This window comes from Priceomyces carsonii, assembly GCF_900007245.1.
Source record: "Priceomyces carsonii strain CBS4050 genome assembly, scaffold: Debaryomyces_carsonii_scaffold_4, whole genome shotgun sequence".
NCBI lineage: Eukaryota > Fungi > Ascomycota > Pichiomycetes > Serinales > Debaryomycetaceae > Priceomyces > Priceomyces carsonii.
The window spans coordinates 1,118,917-1,138,013 of record NW_026946677.1 but is presented as its reverse complement, the minus strand read 5'-3'; the positions used below and the strand labels follow the sequence as shown (position 1 = coordinate 1,138,013).

At 37.5% G+C, this 19,097-nt stretch overlaps 11 protein-coding genes across 11 annotated transcripts in view; 7 read left to right on the top strand and 4 right to left on the bottom strand.

The window, feature by feature from the left end:
* Positions 1 to 1,525: 1,525 nt before the first annotated feature.
* Positions 1,526 to 3,883, top strand: MNN14 (Mnn14p; the record flags this gene model as incomplete). The annotated part of the gene is made up of 1 exon (XM_062954080.1): positions 1,526 to 3,883. One exon carries the CDS (start codon positions 1,526 to 1,528, stop codon positions 3,881 to 3,883), a length of 2,358 nt encoding a protein of 785 aa, XP_062810819.1.
* Positions 3,884 to 4,036: 153 nt separating this feature from the next.
* On the top strand, positions 4,037 to 4,513 carry PRCAT00004104001 (uncharacterized protein; the record flags this gene model as incomplete). The annotated part of the gene is made up of 1 exon (XM_062954079.1): positions 4,037 to 4,513. One exon carries the CDS (start codon positions 4,037 to 4,039, stop codon positions 4,511 to 4,513), a length of 477 nt encoding a protein of 158 aa, XP_062810818.1.
* A 62-nt stretch (positions 4,514 to 4,575) lies between these two features.
* ORC3 (origin recognition complex subunit 3) lies at positions 4,576 to 6,726 on the bottom strand (the record flags this gene model as incomplete). Its single annotated transcript, XM_062954078.1, has 1 exon — positions 4,576 to 6,726. One exon carries the CDS (start codon positions 6,724 to 6,726, stop codon positions 4,576 to 4,578), a length of 2,151 nt encoding a protein of 716 aa, XP_062810817.1.
* A 287-nt stretch (positions 6,727 to 7,013) lies between these two features.
* On the top strand, positions 7,014 to 8,735 carry PRCAT00004102001 (diacylglycerol O-acyltransferase; the record flags this gene model as incomplete). Its single annotated transcript, XM_062954077.1, has 1 exon — positions 7,014 to 8,735. One exon carries the CDS (start codon positions 7,014 to 7,016, stop codon positions 8,733 to 8,735), a length of 1,722 nt encoding a protein of 573 aa, XP_062810816.1.
* Positions 8,736 to 8,817: 82 nt separating this feature from the next.
* On the bottom strand, positions 8,818 to 9,816 carry PRCAT00004101001 (uncharacterized protein; the record flags this gene model as incomplete). The annotated part of the gene is made up of 1 exon (XM_062954075.1): positions 8,818 to 9,816. One exon carries the CDS (start codon positions 9,814 to 9,816, stop codon positions 8,818 to 8,820), a length of 999 nt encoding a protein of 332 aa, XP_062810815.1.
* Positions 9,817 to 10,063: 247 nt separating this feature from the next.
* On the top strand, positions 10,064 to 11,104 carry MEU1 (S-methyl-5-thioadenosine phosphorylase; the record flags this gene model as incomplete). Its single annotated transcript, XM_062954074.1, has 1 exon — positions 10,064 to 11,104. The coding sequence occupies one exon, from the start codon at positions 10,064 to 10,066 to the stop codon at positions 11,102 to 11,104; it is 1,041 nt and encodes a 346-aa protein (XP_062810814.1).
* Positions 11,105 to 11,805: 701 nt separating this feature from the next.
* On the bottom strand, positions 11,806 to 12,417 carry RPS8A (40S ribosomal protein eS8; the record flags this gene model as incomplete). Its single annotated transcript, XM_062954073.1, has 1 exon — positions 11,806 to 12,417. The coding sequence occupies one exon, from the start codon at positions 12,415 to 12,417 to the stop codon at positions 11,806 to 11,808; it is 612 nt and encodes a 203-aa protein (XP_062810813.1).
* Positions 12,418 to 13,200: 783 nt separating this feature from the next.
* On the top strand, positions 13,201 to 13,416 carry KTI11 (Kti11p; the record flags this gene model as incomplete). Its single annotated transcript, XM_062954072.1, has 1 exon — positions 13,201 to 13,416. The coding sequence occupies one exon, from the start codon at positions 13,201 to 13,203 to the stop codon at positions 13,414 to 13,416; it is 216 nt and encodes a 71-aa protein (XP_062810812.1).
* A 964-nt stretch (positions 13,417 to 14,380) lies between these two features.
* PRCAT00004097001 (uncharacterized protein) lies at positions 14,381 to 15,802 on the top strand (the record flags this gene model as incomplete). Its single annotated transcript, XM_062954071.1, has 1 exon — positions 14,381 to 15,802. One exon carries the CDS (start codon positions 14,381 to 14,383, stop codon positions 15,800 to 15,802), a length of 1,422 nt encoding a protein of 473 aa, XP_062810811.1.
* Positions 15,803 to 16,003: 201 nt separating this feature from the next.
* On the top strand, positions 16,004 to 16,732 carry PRCAT00004096001 (tRNA splicing endonuclease subunit; the record flags this gene model as incomplete). The annotated part of the gene is made up of 1 exon (XM_062954070.1): positions 16,004 to 16,732. The coding sequence occupies one exon, from the start codon at positions 16,004 to 16,006 to the stop codon at positions 16,730 to 16,732; it is 729 nt and encodes a 242-aa protein (XP_062810810.1).
* A 60-nt stretch (positions 16,733 to 16,792) lies between these two features.
* Positions 16,793 to 19,097, bottom strand: part of PNG2 (Png2p) — a gene marked incomplete at both ends in the record, with an annotated part of 3,558 nt that continues 1,253 nt past the window's right edge. Inside the window, one exon of the mRNA XM_062954069.1 lies at positions 16,793 to 19,071. Within this exon, the coding sequence (XP_062810809.1) occupies positions 16,793 to 19,071 (2,279 nt within the window). The remainder of the gene's footprint in view (positions 19,072 to 19,097) is intronic.

Sequence of the window (19,097 nt, the reverse complement as noted above, 5' to 3'; positions counted from 1 at the left end):
AGACATAAGTAGAAAGCTACATATCGGCAAATGCCAGGTATCCCCGCGAAGTAGAGATGTTCTTATTACTCAAAGTCAGTAATTACTGATTTTGGTGAGAATATTTTTTTGAGGGGCAAATCGCTGACAGTTGCTCTGTTTGCTCAAACTTCTGTGCAGTAAAAGTTTCTCTTCTGATAAGCCAAGAAGACTCTTATCAATATAATTGCAGTCGGATGAAGGCCATCGTCGATCTCGCAAGACATTCAAGCGAAGAGTTCAGTAGCCTAAAAGGTTATTGAGAGAAAATTGTTTAGTATACTCGAATGCTTTGTTGTTACATACAGTAGGCACTTCTAGATTGCGCAGGGTCTCGTGTAAGAAAATGCATCAACCGTAGAATGTGAACCCAGGAGAGAGAAGGAAAGATAAACTTGTAGACCTCACCGCGGTGTAGTGGGTTTTGAGCAGTCGTTGGGATATTATTCTTGATATTCTGCAGTCGTCGTGGCCATCTTCATGGCCGCCCCTGATGCCGCAATTGTTTCACGGCACTTAGTCGCGGTGAGGCACTAAACTTTCTTTTTTGTCGCTTGATGCTCGCAAGATCATAGAGACTGTACACGACTGTTCTTGAGAAATACTGTGGCCAATGAAAATGTCTTGAGAGGTAAAAAATAGTTAAAGAAGATCGTCTATGCTACGGCGTAATAAACGACGCTATGGCAGCTAAGAAATCTTAGATAGCGCAGTACGCGAGAGATCAAATCTATGACTACACGGAAAACATCTTTACCAACGGCATCCTTGGATGCACTTGACATTGAATCATACGATCACACGACACTTCCTACTCCCTTCAAATTTAATACGTATTGCTCTGTTCTTTTATATTAAAGCAGTAGAATATAGGCTTTTTTTTAATACATTTCCCATACTCCTCTCCTCCTCTCCTCCTCCTATCTCAATGCTCTAGTCTTTATATACCTATCTTACTTATCACCATCCTGTCACTCCAGAGACATTGTCGTTTTATTATAGAGACACTTTTATTTTCGAAATGTGTAGGGCACGTGGACCTTTGAGCATTTTTTAGTGAGATCTTAAGATTATAGCAGAGACAACTATTGGACTTCAACAGAACAAGTATAATTGGAAGCCGTGGACCACAAAGACTTAGTTGTAGTCTCATAAATAAGGCTCGCTTTGTCTCAAGTACAGATTCTTTCTCTCTATCAGGTAGTTTGAATATTTCGGACTGTTTCTCTTCCGATCTAGAAGAGATTTGTAAAATATAATTGCTCAGACTCGTGAAGGAAGAGAATCTCTAGTGGAGGTTACAGAGGTGAATAATTAAGAGGATAGGGCTGAATTGAAGTGTGAAAGGTGTAAAAGTCAACTATTGCAAAGGAAAAAAAAAAGTCTACTTATTTAACGAGGACTGCTCTTGATCTGCACTGTTTGCTTATACCAATCGCGTCTATATCTTTGAAAGGAATCAAAATCTGATAGTCTAACATTATCGTAAGGATTTCCAGTACTATTAATGGTGATGTGGTGTGGTCGCCGATATCGTGGGTTGATTTTAAGATGTACCGTTATATTATGGATTGTCATTCTTTGGATTTGGACAAAGCACGAGTGGTTTAATGCAAGCAAATTAGTGGTTATCGATCGCACATCACTCAATGAATTGGTTCTGTCTATGTATCCAAAGGGAAGACAGCTTGAAAACGTTACGATTAGATCTAAAGTATATGATGATTTACTTGAGTCAGCGAATTTCCTCGAAGTTTTGAAAAATTCCGGCCTTAGGGAAAGATGCGATTTATACTTTAGTCAATTATACAATTCAAAAAATGACTGGTTTATCGATCCTCTCAGAAACTTTGAATTCAAAAAAGGAAACTTTAAACCTTTTGAAGAGTATTTATCCGATAAAATTAGGGAACATAGAGAAAAGAATAAACTAAGCGAAGATGAGAAGGTTGGTACTCAGGTTTTGAATGGTTTCGAAGAAGATTTCCGTAAGAACTGGGAAAGAATCCGCTATGACGAGCAGGTAATGCACAATTTTGTAGCACATGCGAGAATATTTAACAAATGTTATTTAACAAGCGATGGAGATATTGAAAACTTTTCTAAACGTCAAAGTTCTGTCTTTGGATCATTCATACTAAACCCAAAAGAGGCACATAAGAGCCTCGTATTAAAACAATTTTCATGTAATGAACTTGAACGAAGAGTTTATCCTTGGTTGACTTTTAAATTACCTCGCTACGAGCATTGGGATGGAAAAGTTTACAAGTTTCCAAAATTCAAAAATATAGCTACTCTGGATGAGACAAAAAAAGTTCCTAGAGTATCTAATTGCTTTTTGGAGAACTACAAGATGAAGTTAAATGGAAAGGGAATTGTTCTCAGTATTGCTGATAAACATTTAGATTTGACAATTCGATTAATTCGATTACTTAGAAAGTTAGGTAATACCCTTCCAATTGAAATAATACATCAATCTAGTATTTCAAGTGAATCAAAGTTTCAATTAGTGGCAGCGAGTACAACTTACTTTGATGGTTATCCTAATCAGGATATATGGTTTGTTGATGTTTCTGAATCAATCAAAAGTGACTACAAGCACAAGTTCGAAGGTTTCAGTAATAAAATTCTTGCCACATTATTTAATTCATTTCAGGAAATGATTTTAGTGGACGCTGATACCGTTATTTTGGAGGACCCAAACTTCTTCTTCAATCTCCCAAAGTACATTAACAATGGTACAATGTTTTTTAAAGATAGATATGCTGTTGAATATAGACCGAAATCTGATTTGACTTTTTTTCAAAAGCTAATGCCATCAGCAATGGACACAGCAATGTTTAACTTTAAACAAATCACCGATTACACATTACAGAGACAATTTTTCTTAGGTTCTAGTCATTATATGGAATCGGGATTGGTTGTGATCAATCGTAACAAACATTTTACTCAACCTTTGATAATGGCATTGCTCAATTTTTATCTTCCAGTTCAATCTAGAATTTATGGAGATAAGGAATTATTCTGGTTATCATTAGTCATGTCAGGAGATGAGAAATATTCATTCAACGAGCATTTTGCAGCAGCTATTGGAGAGGTGACACCTAGCGAGGAAAGACTGAATGATGCAAAGAAAGCAAAACTATTAAAATCTCTTGAAGTATGCTCTAACCACCCGGGACATATAAGCGATGTTGATAATCACACATTGTTATGGTTCAACTCAGGCTTCAAACAATGTGGAAAGAAACAAAAGTTTGAACAAGAATTTGAATCCAAAAAAAGATACAGAAGGCTCAAAACTTTTAAAAGTTTTAAAGCTTTTTTCGAGGACAAAGTGATAATTAGACATGCCGTAATCCCCCCTGTAGATGCTTTGGAGGCACCTAATAACAAAGACGAATCAGACAAAGCATGGATCAACATGAGGGATTACTGTAGTGGATACACCTGGTGTGGTTATTCGCAGATCGGTGCCGAATCCTTCAACGAGAAAACAGGTGAAACTGAGTCTAACATTGCAAAGGGCCATTTTATAGAATTCAACGACTTAGAGACCGAAAAGTTTCATGTCTTGGGCAAGGTTTGGCTCAGTCACTTTGATTTCCGGAGTTATGAACAAATTCAGAAAGACAAGATTGCTGCAGACAAAGCTAAGGAGAATGCGAAAAAGAAAGCAGAAGCCAAGCTTAGAGAAGCAAAAATTAAAGAGGCCAAGGCTCAAGAGGAAAAGGCTAGAGCTGAAGCAGCTTCTAAGCGTCCATCTTTGAGTCAATCTTTTGAGTCAGGGGTGGTGGCCAGTCCTTCATCTGAACCTCACATGTTAGAGGATTTTTTCCTGCATCTATTTGAGCATGTCCATTGAGCCTTTGTGTATTTATGTGCACGTGACTGCACAATTTATCACTATATAGAGTAGTATATATAATTGAATGCGTATTGTTCAAATATTGAGGTACTTATTGATCCCTCTCACAAGCAAAGGGGTTTTTTTACTATTAATATTAAGCATAAGGTAATGAGTGTACGTGGTAACACTACGGTGATGGCGAACAGAATATTTAAAACTAGAAGATTGATGACTATGGTCACAACTTTGTCATTGATGGCAATATTGATTATTGTTTCTTTTTCAGCACATAGTCATATCAAAAGTAATAACCCTGAATTATACGAGCAAAATAGTCAAAAGTTGAAGAATGTGCTCGAGAGTGTGACAAACAAGTTCTATAGCGACAAAACTGACTATGAGATGGAAGAGGAGGCGGAAGCAGAGGAGGCAGAGCAAGCACAGAAAGAAGCACAAGATAAACAGAGTGGGCAACCGGGTCAATCCGGCAAAGAACTTGCTGATGCTGCAGCCGGCGAAGTAAAGGATCAACAGGGAACTGATAAGGACGAGGAACAGAACCAGAATCAGGCTACAAACCCAGACGAGAAAAAAGAACAAGCTGCGGACGATAGCGAATCCCGAAATGGTGTGTTTCTAATCTAGAACTCACATATTTATTACCTTCAATACATGTCTCATTTTATGATATTCAATATTCACTAAATCTATAAACCTTTCCATATGGACTTTTCTAAAAAGTCCGCTCTCGATTTCTCTTTTAAAATTCCCATCATTATCAATTCGAAACATGATTGAATGAATACTGTATATGTAAATTTATCCCAATCAATGTCGAGCTCTAATAGCTTCTTCTTGTTGGGGAGATCACATTTTAGTAGGTTTTGCTTTATATCATCAATAATGCTCTCCTTGTTGAGTGAATGCTTAAAGGCTGAGTAGAAATCGAATAAATTGACAGAAGCTGGCGCATCTTTATATACAGCAAATAATTGTGAAAGTGGAGGTGCCCTAACTTCACTGATTCTTTCAATTTCTTTCAAGATGAGTTCGTTCTTCAAATAAGAATCAGAATCTTCTAATGCCGCCTCTAGAATAGACCTTAAATTTGGTCTTATTAAATTGATCATTAAATTTTCCTTATTCTCTTCAATACTCTTAGCAGTATTGAATTCCAAGGAGCCACCATCTATGGTATAAATTTCACTAAACAATAACAGGTTAATTGGTCTCGCTAACTGTGGGTTATTTAAAAATCTTTGCACCGCATTAATTAGTTTTGAAGAATAGTTATCCGAAGTAAGAAGCCTCAAATCATTATTAAGCTCAATTAAATTATCATCATTAACTCCATCAAGGCTCTCGACCAAGTTTTCAGATGCTCTTAGTTTTTCTATTCTTTTAAATGTCTCAGGCGATGTTTGCAAGTGTTTGAAAAAACGACTGAGATGCAGCGAGTTGAAAAGTTGGGCATTAACAATTAATTTGTAAATTTCAAAAGTACTTTTTTCAGGCTGAAGAGTGTGGATGACATTAACAGCATTAAAGACGGAAAGTTTATAAGACAGAAACTGGATACGTGAGCTGCGAAATAAATGAATTAGAGCATCATCAGAATTTAAGAGTTCTTGAATATCATTTTTCAAAAAATCAATTTCAATTTTAAGTTTATGCTGCGTCTTAGAATTTGGCATTTGTGATTCGGGTATGGCTTCGCTCTTCTGAAAATTTTCCTTCAATTCACGAAGATCATGGACTTTCATTTCTATGTGAGATTTAAAACTTGGCAACATCCTCAATGCATCTATATAAGGCTTGGTAAGTTTGAATTCTTTCTGAAGCAAAATTGGTAACGGAGATCCATAAAAGTGTATCATATAGGATAATTTAATTTCAGATAAGAGAATATCAATTGAATTATTGGAATTTTCATAACGAGTCAACAATATTGACGATAAAACAGAGTCCAACAACAATGGTGTATTCACATTCAAAAATAACTCATTCATAATTGTGTACGCCAAACTCTTATTATTATTACTTTTAAATTTATATCCATCAATTAAAATTCTCACGTCATTGCTTAAATTAGAGTTCACCCAGTTGCTAGCATTCTCTGATGACAAGCCCATGACTATTTTTAATGGCAATTTTTTGAAATAGGAATATAAAAGTCTAATAAGTTGGTTCAAAACAAGACTATCCATGGAATCAGTATCTTCAAGAAGAATTACCAATTTCATGTCTGGGCGTCTTTGGGAATTGAACCAATCCTCAACAAGATCGAAATCATAGCTCACCCTACCCTCATTATCTTCATATTCATCATCTACTTCCTCATCTCTATCCTCATTGGAAATGTTACTGAAGCTAAGAAACTGTTTGACCACTTCCCGAAGCATCGATTTGATATTTGCACAGTTTTTTGAATTCAAGGCAGCAATTTTCACATCCTTTCCATATCTTTCTATATAACGGTAAAGCTCCTGTAAAATTCTCGTATTGTTAGCACTGTTTGAAGTCAACAGAAGTAGTCCTACTGGTAGCTTTTTATACTCGGCCCTTAGAAATTGCAACAAATTTTCAAACATAGTCACATTGGTCTTATTCAAAATCTTATGTGCCATTGCCTCCTGAGACATCCATAGCTCTTGGTACAAGGAATACCGAGCTGCTACTGCTGAATCGGTTTCTCTTCCATTGAAGAGCCGTACAAAAGGCGAGCTCTGTTTTGTCCCGGATCCAAGAAGTCCATCCAACGTCTTTAAAAAGCCTCTTCTAGCACGTTTCTTCCCCTTTATCCAGTAATGAGTCTTTTGTCCATCATTATCTAACTCTGTCTCGTCTCTTTTAACCATTTGAGAACTTATTAGTTCCGTTTATATACTTTCAAAATAAACTGATACCTCTCAGTTTTCGACCCAAAGAACTTTCCGTTTTGAGAATAGATTTTACCCTTCTGCTTACGGCAAAAAGTAAGGGGAACTGTTTATTTAAAATCATTAATTGACTGACCCAAACGTTCTTTAAAACAGTTTTAGTTTGAAGGAATCAATCTTCAAGAGGCACAAGGTTTATAGCAGACAATCGTTGGTTGGGCTTAGACAGCAAGAGTGTGAATTGGCGTACATTGTTGTAAATCATTATGGAGTCAGAACTCCGAAAAAGACGCTCCGGAGGAGAGAACAAAGCCAAAGGAAAAACAAGAAAAGGTAAGAAACTATTACATGTCGCTCCCTTAAATACCCCGTTATCCAATAGGTTAGAGACTATAGGCATTATTTGGCATACTATATCAATCCCCACATTTACTATTCTATTTTTATATACCTTGTCGTTGGGTGTTCTTGGGTGGCTCTTAATTGTCCTACCTTATTTCATATGGTGGTATGGGTTTGATTTGCATACACCATCGAATGGCAAGGTTGTCTACCGAGTTAGAGATTGGATGAAGAATCTTATAATATGGGAATGGTTTGTGGATTACTTTCCGATCAGGGTTTACAAATCTTGTGATTTGGAGCCTACATTTTCCACTATTCCAGTAGCAGTTGAAAGCTTACCGGATGATGAAGAAGATTTGGTATCTGAACACTCTAGAACACTTATTGACGGTATTTTCAAGAAATTAGGATTGAGCAAAAGACTTAATGATATTGACGGTTATCTGCCACCGCCAACAGGTAGCAACAATAAAGATCCAGTACTTTACCATCTCAAAAAAGTAACAACTGGGCCACGTTATATATTTGGTTATCATCCTCATGGCGTCATCTCAATGGGCGTCATGGGCCTCTTTGCCACAAACGCTTTAAGAAATGAGCCATTCCAACCGATTTTTAACTTTTTAAAACCGTTATTTCATGATTCCTCGAAAGGCAAAAGAATTTTACCTGGAATTGGAAATATATTCCCTTTAACTTTGACTACTCAGTTTACCTTGCCATATTATCGAGACTATCTCTTAGGACTAGGGCTCACAAGTGCCTCGTCTAAAAATATTAAAAGTCTTATAAACAATGGTGATAATTCTGTTTGTATTGTTGTTGGAGGTGCCCAGGAGTCCTTATTAAATCAAATGGTTGCACCCAGAGGAAGAGTAGGCAGTGGATATAAACATGAAGACACGGAAGATGAAACAGAAGAAGAGACAGAAGAAGAAACAGCTACAGACTCAAAAGAGGATGCAAAAAAGAATGCAAAAGAAAATTCAAAAGCAGACTCAAGAGAAGATTTAGCTAGTGAAAAAAATGAAAAATCTAAAGAAGAAGGTGAAAAGGAAGGGAATGAACAAGGCTCCAAGAGAGAAATTAAACTTGTATTAAACAGGCGTAAAGGATTCATCAAATTAGCTATTGAATTAGGAAATGTGAGTTTAGTTCCAACGTTCGCATTTGGAGAAGCAGACATTTATAGGCTTAATACCCCAAAACCAGGGTCACTAGGTAACGCGTTTCAAAAGTGGATGAAGTCGACATTTCAATTCACCTTACCATTTTTTAGTGCAAGAGGTGTATTCATATACGATTTTGGATTCTTACCCTACAGAAATCCTATTAATATTGTTATTGGAAACCCTATTCATGTTCCTGAAGGAGTCTTAGCTGAATATAAACAGACCCATCCAGAATTCGACGACTCACAGCCTGCGCTGGCCCTTGCAGGCAAGAACAGAAATGGATCGTTCTCCAGCCTTTTCTTATTGAGCTCACTTAAAAGAACTACACCTAATGCTACTAAAAAGAATATTCCACAGGAATTGATCGATCGTTATCACAAGTTATATGTGGACGAATTAAAGAGAGTGTTTGAAGAAAACAAACATAAATATGGTTACGAAGACGTCTCAATGAGCATAATTGAATAATTTTTGTGTTGTATTTACATTGATATCGTATACTCTACGATGATGAATTTCTTTCGTTATAAATGCACGTCGAATTCTTAATCTACTTAAGTAAATCATAACCATCAGTAATGAATTCTTTAGGGATCTTACCTTCCTCTTTCAATTTTTTATACTTCTTTAGTAACTTTCTATCGAGCTTCCTTCTAGATCCCTTCTTTGGTTTTGTGAAGAAAGATTTGGAGTTTTTCAAGGCAGATTCAAACTCTGTGAGCTCTCTCTGATCGTCTTCTTTCGCAATCTTGGCTTCTTTTTCCTTTTCAAGCATTTCACGCTCCCACTTCTTAAATCCATGACTCCCTTCTTCAAAAGGAGGAACACCAAATAACTTATGTTCAGGAAATAATTTCCAGAGGTATTTATCATCAATGTCGTTGAGGCAAGGGTTCAAATTTATCATCCCCAGCAATGATCTCTTTAAAGTATGCTCCGGATATGGCTGGAAACTGTTTGTATTCTGATCGTAGTATAGCTTAATCAAATTTAATTGCGACGGTAAGACCTCATTCACATCATCAGCCTTCAAGAAATTATCTAGCTCCTCGACGAGAGCCCTGTCTCTACTGGTTATCTCTTCATTAGCTTTTGATTTCAAAAATTTGTCCGGAATAGTAAAGTCGACGAAGTTTTCAGGCTTCTTTTTCAAAATTTCCTCCTCCGAAGGCTCTGATACAGTATTCGTATTGACCCATGGTTTGAGGTTTATTGAGGTATACAACTGCTCTAGACTTTGGTCGAGGATTTCTTGTGGCGCCTTCGGAAAGTCTTTAAATGAAATGAATTTCGATGGGGCTGACAGTTCATTATGGGGCTCTGAAGCCTTTGCAGTAGTGATTGGATGTGCCAGTACTGCATCATTAGTCCTTATTCTTGATTTCATCATCTTTTTAGGTATCATTCTTCCTTTGGCCACCGATTCCCCTTTCTCCATTTGAGGTGATTTGGGTGGTTTAGACGAGTAGGTACGCAAGAATATTGCTCTACCCGACCAACCGAGTCCAAAACATCTCATACGCGATGTTGATATGCTATGAGATATCATCTATTATGTTTCGAATGTAGATCTATTTGCTATGGGATCCGTTTTTTTAGAAACGGAATAGGAAAGAAAGAATTTACATCATCATTTTTGCGGGTTATTTACATTAACATGCAAAATAAGAAATCCGATCTTTACACGTTTATCAAAAGCAGAAATTGCATATTGAATAGTTTTATGCAGTTTATGCCACAGCTCACCATCGTAAATCTTGTAGGTCTGACAAATGTTGTATTGAACAGATTGTCTAATGCAAAGATATTTGGGACCAAGAATTAGAAAGGTTTTAAAGATGTCATTGCACAGAGACAATGTTGAATTGAAGACGTTACCGCACAGTTATGAAGGAGAAGTACCTTTGGCGGTCATTGGAGGCACTGGATTGTATGATTTGCCTAATTTGAAACCGGTGGCCAGATTAACTATCTCAACTCCATGGGGATTTCCTTCTGCACCAATTACAATATCTACAACAGAGAGTGGGTTTCCTGTTGCATTTTTGGCTAGACACGGTCAACATCATGATTTACTACCATCGGATGTGCCTTCGAGAGCTAATATAGCTGCATTGAAAAAACTTGGTGTTAAAACTATCGTCGCTTTTTCGGCAGTTGGGTCATTGCAGCCCGAAATTAAGCCTAGGGATTTTGTTTTGCCCACACAAATAATTGACAGAACGAAGGGGATAAGGCCCTCAACATTCTTCGAGAAAGGATTCGTAGCACACGCTATGTTTGGAGAGCCCTTTGACTTGAAGTTGAACGAATTGATTTCTTCGCATGTTCCAGCTACTGGATTTTTAGAAGGCTTTGATAGCGATGGCACTCCCACTTTACACACTAAACACAAAACTAACAAAGGAAACGATCTAACAGTTGTATGTATGGAGGGCCCTCAATTCAGCACAAGGGCTGAATCTAGATTGTACAGAACATGGGGTGGGTCAGTCATTAATATGTCTGTCTTACCAGAAGCAAAATTGGCTCGTGAAGCAGAAATAGCTTATCAAATGATTTGTATGTCAACTGATTACGATTCATGGAACGAAAATGAAGAGCCGGTTACCGTTGAGACTGTAGTTGGTAATTTGAAAGCTAACTCGGCAAATGCTTGTAAATTGGCTGCTCATTTAATAGATGTTATAAGTGAAGAGTTTGAAAAGGGATCTTCTCTTGGTGAAGATTTGAAAGGCTCGATGAAATATGCCGTTTCCACCAATCCTCATGGTGTAAAGAAGGAGTTGTTAGAGAAGATGCACTTCTTGTTTCCAGGATATTGGCCAATCAATTGAAAGCTCTAGATATGTATGTGTAGATCTATAGAGTTGAAGAGTAGTTTATTTCTTGTAAAAGAGTGTAAAGTAGATGTGAGCTCTCTTTTAAAGATCATGTGATAAAAACCATTGTGATAAGGGGATATTGTTGTAATTATGGTGAGCTAGGTTTACATCCCCAAAAATTGCTTGCTAATGTTGCATTAATGGTAAGTTTCTAAACCAAAAATTTTTTCGTTCCATATACTCACTTTTTTTTTTGCAGGGACAATTTTTTTTTTCTCTTTCTTCGACATTGCTTCATATTTTGTGGTACCGTTGATTTTTGACTAAACTAAGTTTCCAGCTTTATAGCTGGTAGCAAAACTACTTTATTCATTAGCATGTCAAGTTTTTAAAGAGTAAGTATGTTATCTAGTTATGATGATGATAAATCAACACAGACCTGTACTGATTCTTGACTGGCTTGAAAACTTTCAAGAATTGAGGATAAAAATTGCTTAATACTGAGTAATTGGATATGAACTTATACTAACTATTGTGGTTTGGTTTAGGAATTTGCATAAACTGTAGAACTTTACTAGATATACTAATTATATAAGGATCTGCAAGATCACTAGCATTAGTCTTTCTTTTTAGCTTACACATTTTTCGTTTTACTTTACGTTTTATTATGATGATTATATACTAGTAGCAAGCAGATAGAGTATCTGAAAGAATTACTTTTTAGCTGTCAATCTTCTCAAGTAGAAAGCTAATTCTTCACCTTCCAAGATGTAACCATCACATCTACCTGATTGACCTGGTCTTGAGGAGATAGCAGCGTACAATCTACCAGCACCGAATTGGGAATCAACACCAGCTTCAATAGCTGCGGAAGAAGATCTAGAAGCTAATTTTCTTTCAACCTTTCTAGATCTCTTGATTTCCTCGACATTAGATGCTGCTTGCTGGTTCTTCTTCTTACCTAAAGTCTGACCATAATGAGTTTCATACCATTGTCTGAATGGAGTAGCATCAATTTGGACGATTGCAGCCTTAGTTAAAGTGTTAGTTCTGACCAACTCGTTGTTAGAAGGGTGGTAGACAACACCAGCAATTCTGGTCTTTCTAGAGACACCTTCGGAAGCCCATGAGAAGTTACCGGATTCGATTCTCAAAGCTCTGAACTTCTTGTTACCACCTCTGGTTCTGACAGTGTGGATTCTCTTCGTTCCAAGTCTGGTGTTAGCTGCTTGTCTACCTAACTCGAACTTTCTCTTCTTTCTGAACTGAGCTCTCTTAGCACCAGAAGCAGCACGCTTGTGACGTGAATCTCTTGAAATACCCATTCTAAAACATGTTAGTATTAATTCAAATTGAGAACGAAAATAGACATAGAATAACCTCAATTTGAAGGTCAAAGAACTCCTGTTTAACTTCGATATTCTTTCTTCTGTGATTACTCAGGGACTGTTAACTTATGTCATAAGCTCTGATATTCAAAACATATTATATCCTCCGATCACTATGAAGTCCATCAATATAGTTTGCCTTTTAACTGTCTTTCGCTAACGACTTTGCTCCTTGATACCAGAAGCTATCAAATTCCTAACCATACATGGATCTAGTATGGGTCTTTACATTTCTCCTAATTAGCAGTAGTTGCTACTCTTTGTCTTCTTCATTAATTTATCCCTTATACTTACTTTACTTTGTCTTTAAAGAAAACAAATAACTGTTCTGTGAAAACACTGCAATGCACTTTTCTACCAAGTGAATGGTGAAAAATTTTGAGGCAGAACTGCCCAAAGTGACACAAAGCTTCGAATGAGAGGAAATTTGAATGAAGGATATGCACGTGAGTATTTTATCTCATGAGTTGAAGGGCCCCTGCCCTCAAACATTTGGTAGTGAGTAACGACAAATGTCGTGACGGTTAGGACAGCGGTTATTTCCTAATTGGTCCCGACTTCAATGTCCGCGTTCTTTTCCGCCTTTCTGCAGCACGTGCTCTTAGCTAAAAGGGTCCAAGGTCAGCAAGCAAAATGATGTCGTGAGACATAATTTTTTGTAGTCACATCTCATCGACAGAAATTTATCTGATGAGCGATGAATAGTAAATTTATGATATCATGGATGTTTATGATGAAATAGAGATAGAAGACTTCACGTTTGACCCTATTACACAGCTTTTTCAGTATCCATGTCCTTGTGGCGATAAGTTTGCAATAACTATTGATGATTTAGCTGATGGCGAAGACATAGCCGTCTGTCCAAGCTGTTCGTTGCAAGTTAGGGTAGTGTTTGAAAAAGAGGACTTAGACGAATATTATGACCAGCTAACTTAAGAGCTGGACGATTATTATAGAAAATTCATAAGATATCTAGGCTGGCTCAGAGCTGGAATAGACTCGAAACATCAACCTAAGAGAATACAAAATTAAGTTAAACTTTGTATCAATTAATTTGACAAGTTTTGGCGGCCCGGTGTCGCCGCTTTTATCGGCGTTCCTTACCTCTTAAAGCTAACCGCAAAAACCTTACGGTGTTACGTACATGTTGTTCGGGACGATACGGGATTAGGAACCTCTTTACCGCAGCGTGAGGTAAATCTTGATGTAAGCAAAAAGGTGAAGCATTGTATATAATCTGTATAGTTAGATATCATTGCATAAATTAGTTCTAACTTATGAATAGAACGTTGCCAAAATTAAATCCTAGGGCGGGTCCAATTTCTGTCTGCAGGTTAATTGTGTGTCGAGGCACTGGTGAGGCTGGGCATCTTCTTTCGTGCCATCGACACTTTCGCCTGTTCTTGCGTTACATTTCTTTGATGGAAACGGGATAACCAGTAAACAGGGCCGCCGAACTAGTAGGGTCTATCTTATGCCGCATGTTCATGCTACATTATTGTTTCCCGTTAGTCGGTATCTTATTTTGGTTGTCCGTTAACAATATGCTTCCGATTCTCTAAAGACAGTTGCTCCCGCCAGAGAAATGTCTCCCGGTAACTTCTTTTCTAGCCCGACTACAAGTCCCTTCTTTGAAAGCCAATTACTATAGTATTGAGTCTAGTTCATACTGAAGGTTACTCTGCTTCATGTTCGCGACTACTTCTTGCATGATCTCTAAATTGAGCCTCTGCATGTTTCTTGTCTGCGTACTTTTCGTTGTGCGTTTTGTTCGTTTTTTTTTGGTTTCTTCCTTCTTGTCCGCAATTGCATCTTAGAACGACTTTTCTTTACGATATATAGTTTACATCATATCCAGCGTTATCTGTTTCCCAAACACTTCACTCATCAGAGTTAGAGGATGAACTATCAAAGCTATTATAGCAATACCGAGCAACCTATAACCATCCACAATGCAGCTCCTTCACAGACTAGAAGAGGACCATGGTCTCCAGATGAAGACAGGAAACTAATGGAGCTAATATCCATCTTTGGACCCTCTAACTGGGTAAGGATATCTAGCAACCTAGGCACGAGAACTCCTAAACAGTGCAGGGAAAGATATCACCAGAATTTGAAACCAAGCTTGAATAAGTCACCGATTACAATAGAGGAGGGCGAGTTGATAGAGAGGTTAGTGGGTAAGTATGGTAAAAAATGGGCAGAGATTTCTAGACACCTCAACGGTCGTAGTGATAATGCTATAAAGAACTGGTGGAATGGTGGTGCCAATAGGCGAAGAAAGGCTAGTCTTGCGAGTAATGAATATAGAAGAGATCTGACCACACTGCTGCTGCAACAGATGCTGTCGACTTCGAGTGAATCGACGCAGCAAGGACTGCTGCTGCAACTGCCACCTCAGAGTCAGAGTTCTCAGCAGAGCACCAATACACACCAGCACCTGCTGGTACTGCTCCCTCCGATTTCGTCGCTGGTGCATCTTCCCCCGCCACACCTTCCTCAGATCGCCTTCAATACGTCAATGTTCAATTCCGAGAAGGAAGCATCAGCCAAAACATCTCCTCCGTCCGACCTGTTGCACTCACCAGTGAAACAAAAATCGAGCAGGTCCTCAAGTCTTGATGTTACTTCGCAAAATGTGTTACCTCCCATAGCGTCCACAAAGAGAAGGCTACTAGACGAGAGTCTGACATCTAGGCGACATTCTACTTCAAATTCGATGTATCTGCAGAACAATAGTAGCTTGTTGACTCGGTCACACCCAAACTTATCGTCTACATTGTCTTCAACTTCGAACACGCCTCCTTATTATGGGAGTCCCTTGACCATGAGCAGAAATAATTCAATCACTCACTGCGATTTTCACAATTCGTCTGGTTCTTCTAGGAGGTCATCCATTGCACCAGACTTTTTTCCCAATCCTTTGAAAGACTCCAGTCACAAGAGAACTATATCTCAAAATTCTTTCAATTCTACGTTTCTGACCCCTTCTAATAGATTTAGTATTTCTAGCGGGTCAGGTGCTACTCCTTTCAATAATATTTTAACTACTACTACATCCCCTGTTACGTTGAACAGGAATAACACAGCAAACATTGTCTTAAAGGAGGAGCAATTTCATGTGGATCACCGACATAATAATAATGCTAATAATTCGGCAACCACAAACCCCAATAGTATTGATTCAAACAGTACTGTTAGTTCTGGTAATTCTACGAATACAAAAACGAATGAAAAAATTAATGTTAATTCTAATAATAGTAATATGGCAGGTCATGGAAGAAAAGAAGTAAAGATTTCCGTTTCTAGTTTAATCGATTAATGCATGTATCTAGAAAATGGTTAAATACTGGTATAATAAACTTTTTTGAGATCACTTCTCGTCTATTATTGTAGATATTGTAGACATTATAGACTAACTCTAGGTAATCAAATACGGAATCACAATAACACATCTGTTTTTTTTTTTAATCTATTTTTTTTTTTTTTATTTTTTTTATTTCATTTACACCTTATCTTATTTATGGACGTTATTCTTTTGCCTGTCGTAGGTGATAAAGTTTTGATATTTGAACTAGATGATATAAAGAGTCTCAGGAAGCTTGATATACCGGGAGTTTTAGTTGGAACTTTACCGAAGTACCCACAACAAAATTTATTTTTATCGAAACCCTTACAATTGAGCTTTTACGAGACATTATGGCTAGTACAATGGGGTTATGGTAGATTAATTGATAATCGAGCTTACAATGACCAAATATTGAAAGGATCTAACATATCTATGGAGGACAATATAATTGAAAATCAAGTTATCACCAGAGATACTCAAATGACTAATAAAAATATCGCTCTTGAGAATGAGATCAGCATTGAACAGTTCATTGAAAGAAATTATGACAGTTCTAAAGAACTAGAGGATTTAATCAAAACTTACAACATCTTCAAATACATGAAATCATTAGGTTTTTTCATTTCACTGGGTCTTAAATTTGGAGGTGAATTTTTATGTTATCCGGGAGATCCTTTGAGATACCATAGTCATTTGATTGTCAACGCGTGCTCTACAGTAACCGACTACGATTTAATTACCGGTGGAAGGTTGGCGACAGGAGTTAAAAAACTATGGGTGATTGTTGATGCAACAAAAGATAAGCATCAACCAAAGAAAGAAGAGGATGGAAGGATATTTCCTAATTTTACTGAAAGTTCTACAGTAGACTCCTTTTCGATAGAGTGGGCGGGATTCGGTTAATCACTATTATTAAAACATATATATTTATAATCAATTAAAAAACAAATAAAATAGGCAGATTCAATGTCTTCTCGGTTTAATCAATTTCTTGAACTTTCTCTCCCTTGAATGAGGAGCTTTTTTGCTCCATTCATCGGCTTTCAATTCAACAGCCTCGTCATTCAAGGCTGGAGTTCCATGTCCATTTTCATAGTCGAAATTGTAACCAAAGGTAGTGAACGCTTGTTGAAGTATATCATAATGGTTTGTTTCATCAGTAAGTTTCATGGTAAATTTTCCAGGTAAAGAATCGGTCCAATCGGAGGTATCATCATTCGTTACGGTTCCATTTACCGCTTTGACTGCTCTTAAGTAGTGCTTAGAATTATCAGGAGACGATACTTTCAACTTGTATTTAGTATCAATCTTTCCCAGACCATGGTTACCACTGGGAGCAAGAAGAAATTCTGAGGTACCATTTTGAGGTCTATCAATTGCAACTATAGTTTTATCATTAATTAGCATTCTTTCATCTTTGCTATGCACAAGAGAAAAATCATAATGCAATCTCAATTCATCCGGTGTGCTTCTATTCTCTTCGGTCAGAGAAAGTACTAAAGGATAATTCAATCTGTTACGGAATATTAAGACCGGCTTCTTTGAGTTGTTATCAATGATACTCAAAAGCAGCTTAGAAGTACTGGAATGTACTATGTTCTGACGAACACCATATCCAGAATAGCTTTGCACATTTGAGGTCGAGGCGTTCGTAACAAATGAGAAAGTCGTATTCAACACAGATCCATCTCTAAGAGTAAACACTAAGTTACTTGAAATTTCTGCACCAAACTTACCATCGACAACCTGTTGCAAAGTACCTGTAGATGGAGGGTGTATAGCAACAACATTTGATTTCTTTGTATCGTCAATATTTATAACTTCTCCAGTAGACTTCAAAACTTGATCATTTTCATAAGTCAATAAATGAGCGGTTGTGATCCAATTGTGTCCTACCATTGGCCCTTCTTGCTTACCGAGCTCGGTTAACCCATTTGTTATTTCAATAGACAAGTTCACTTCACTTGGATCATAATTACTTTCCCAAAGTAAGGGTAACAACCCACTAAGATCGAAAGTATATGATGGAACATCGAAAGTATCGGTTGAAACTGTAGCTGACCAAAATGCAGGAGAAATGCCACCAGTGAATATGACTGGTTCAGGTACTTGAACACTCACTTTCTTTCCATTGAGATAAACATTGACATATCTCATGGGTCCATGGCCCAATAATGGTACATCTCTTTTGTGAAAGGCATGCTTCAATCTATCTATAACGTTTGTGTACCAGAATTCTTCGTCAGCATTTCCTGAAGCTACGACAGATAACAACAATCTAGTCGTGTTAGCTGACAAACTGGGCAACTGAATAGAAACTTTATCATTAGGAAGATAATGAGAATGAGCGTTCTTGTATTCGTCTTTAACTGTTATTGGTAACACCTTGTCTGCCGGCCTACGAACAGAAAACAACTCATACTTCTCACCCAAGTCTTCAGCATCAGCTTCGGGCTTAAACAGTTCTCCCGAAGGATCAAAATAGAAGTCAATCGTCATAAGAATATCGAACGAACCTGTCAATTTGTGGTTTAGGAGATTATTCAACTCGAACAATATATCAGCATCATCTTTGAATAGGTTAACATATGAAGTTATATCCTTCTTGAAGCTCGAGAATGCAGTATCTCTTCCTGGTTCAATCGTAGAAGTCCTCCACACTTCAACACCGTTTACAAATAAGTTCGCTAATCTGTCATACTGCACTCCTGAAACGGTAGTGTTCAAAGTTATCGCAGCACGGTTAAAAGCAATATCTTTTGGTGGCGAAAATTTACCTTGGAAAGGATGCCCATAAGAGTTACCGAAGGAATGGTTTACCAAAACAGAAGAATACACAACTTTACCATATTTCAACTCTGGGTCAAAGGGATAGCTCACCTCTATAACTTCCCTAGGAGAATTAGAGCTTTGTATCTGAGCCGGCAATAATCTTAAAGAATTGAACAAAGAGTGCTTTGATCTGTGCCTATCATATGAATGACGGGATGACCCGTGGCCAGATTTATGTGCAACCTTGTTTTTGAAATGGTGCATCAGCTTTTCTTTATGCTCCTCCTTGGTTTTGCACCCAGGCATTAAATCAACAAATTTTTCCCAGAAGCTTGGCTTATGGCTTGTTACATGATCAGACTCATGAGAGCCGTGTTCCTTATGCTTAAATTCATGAGCCAGCTCATCAGAGTCTTCTGGTTTGTGGTGAGGTCTTCCCTTGTGATCAAACTTGTGATGTTCTTTCCATCCTTTATGTCCAAACTTATGGTGTTTC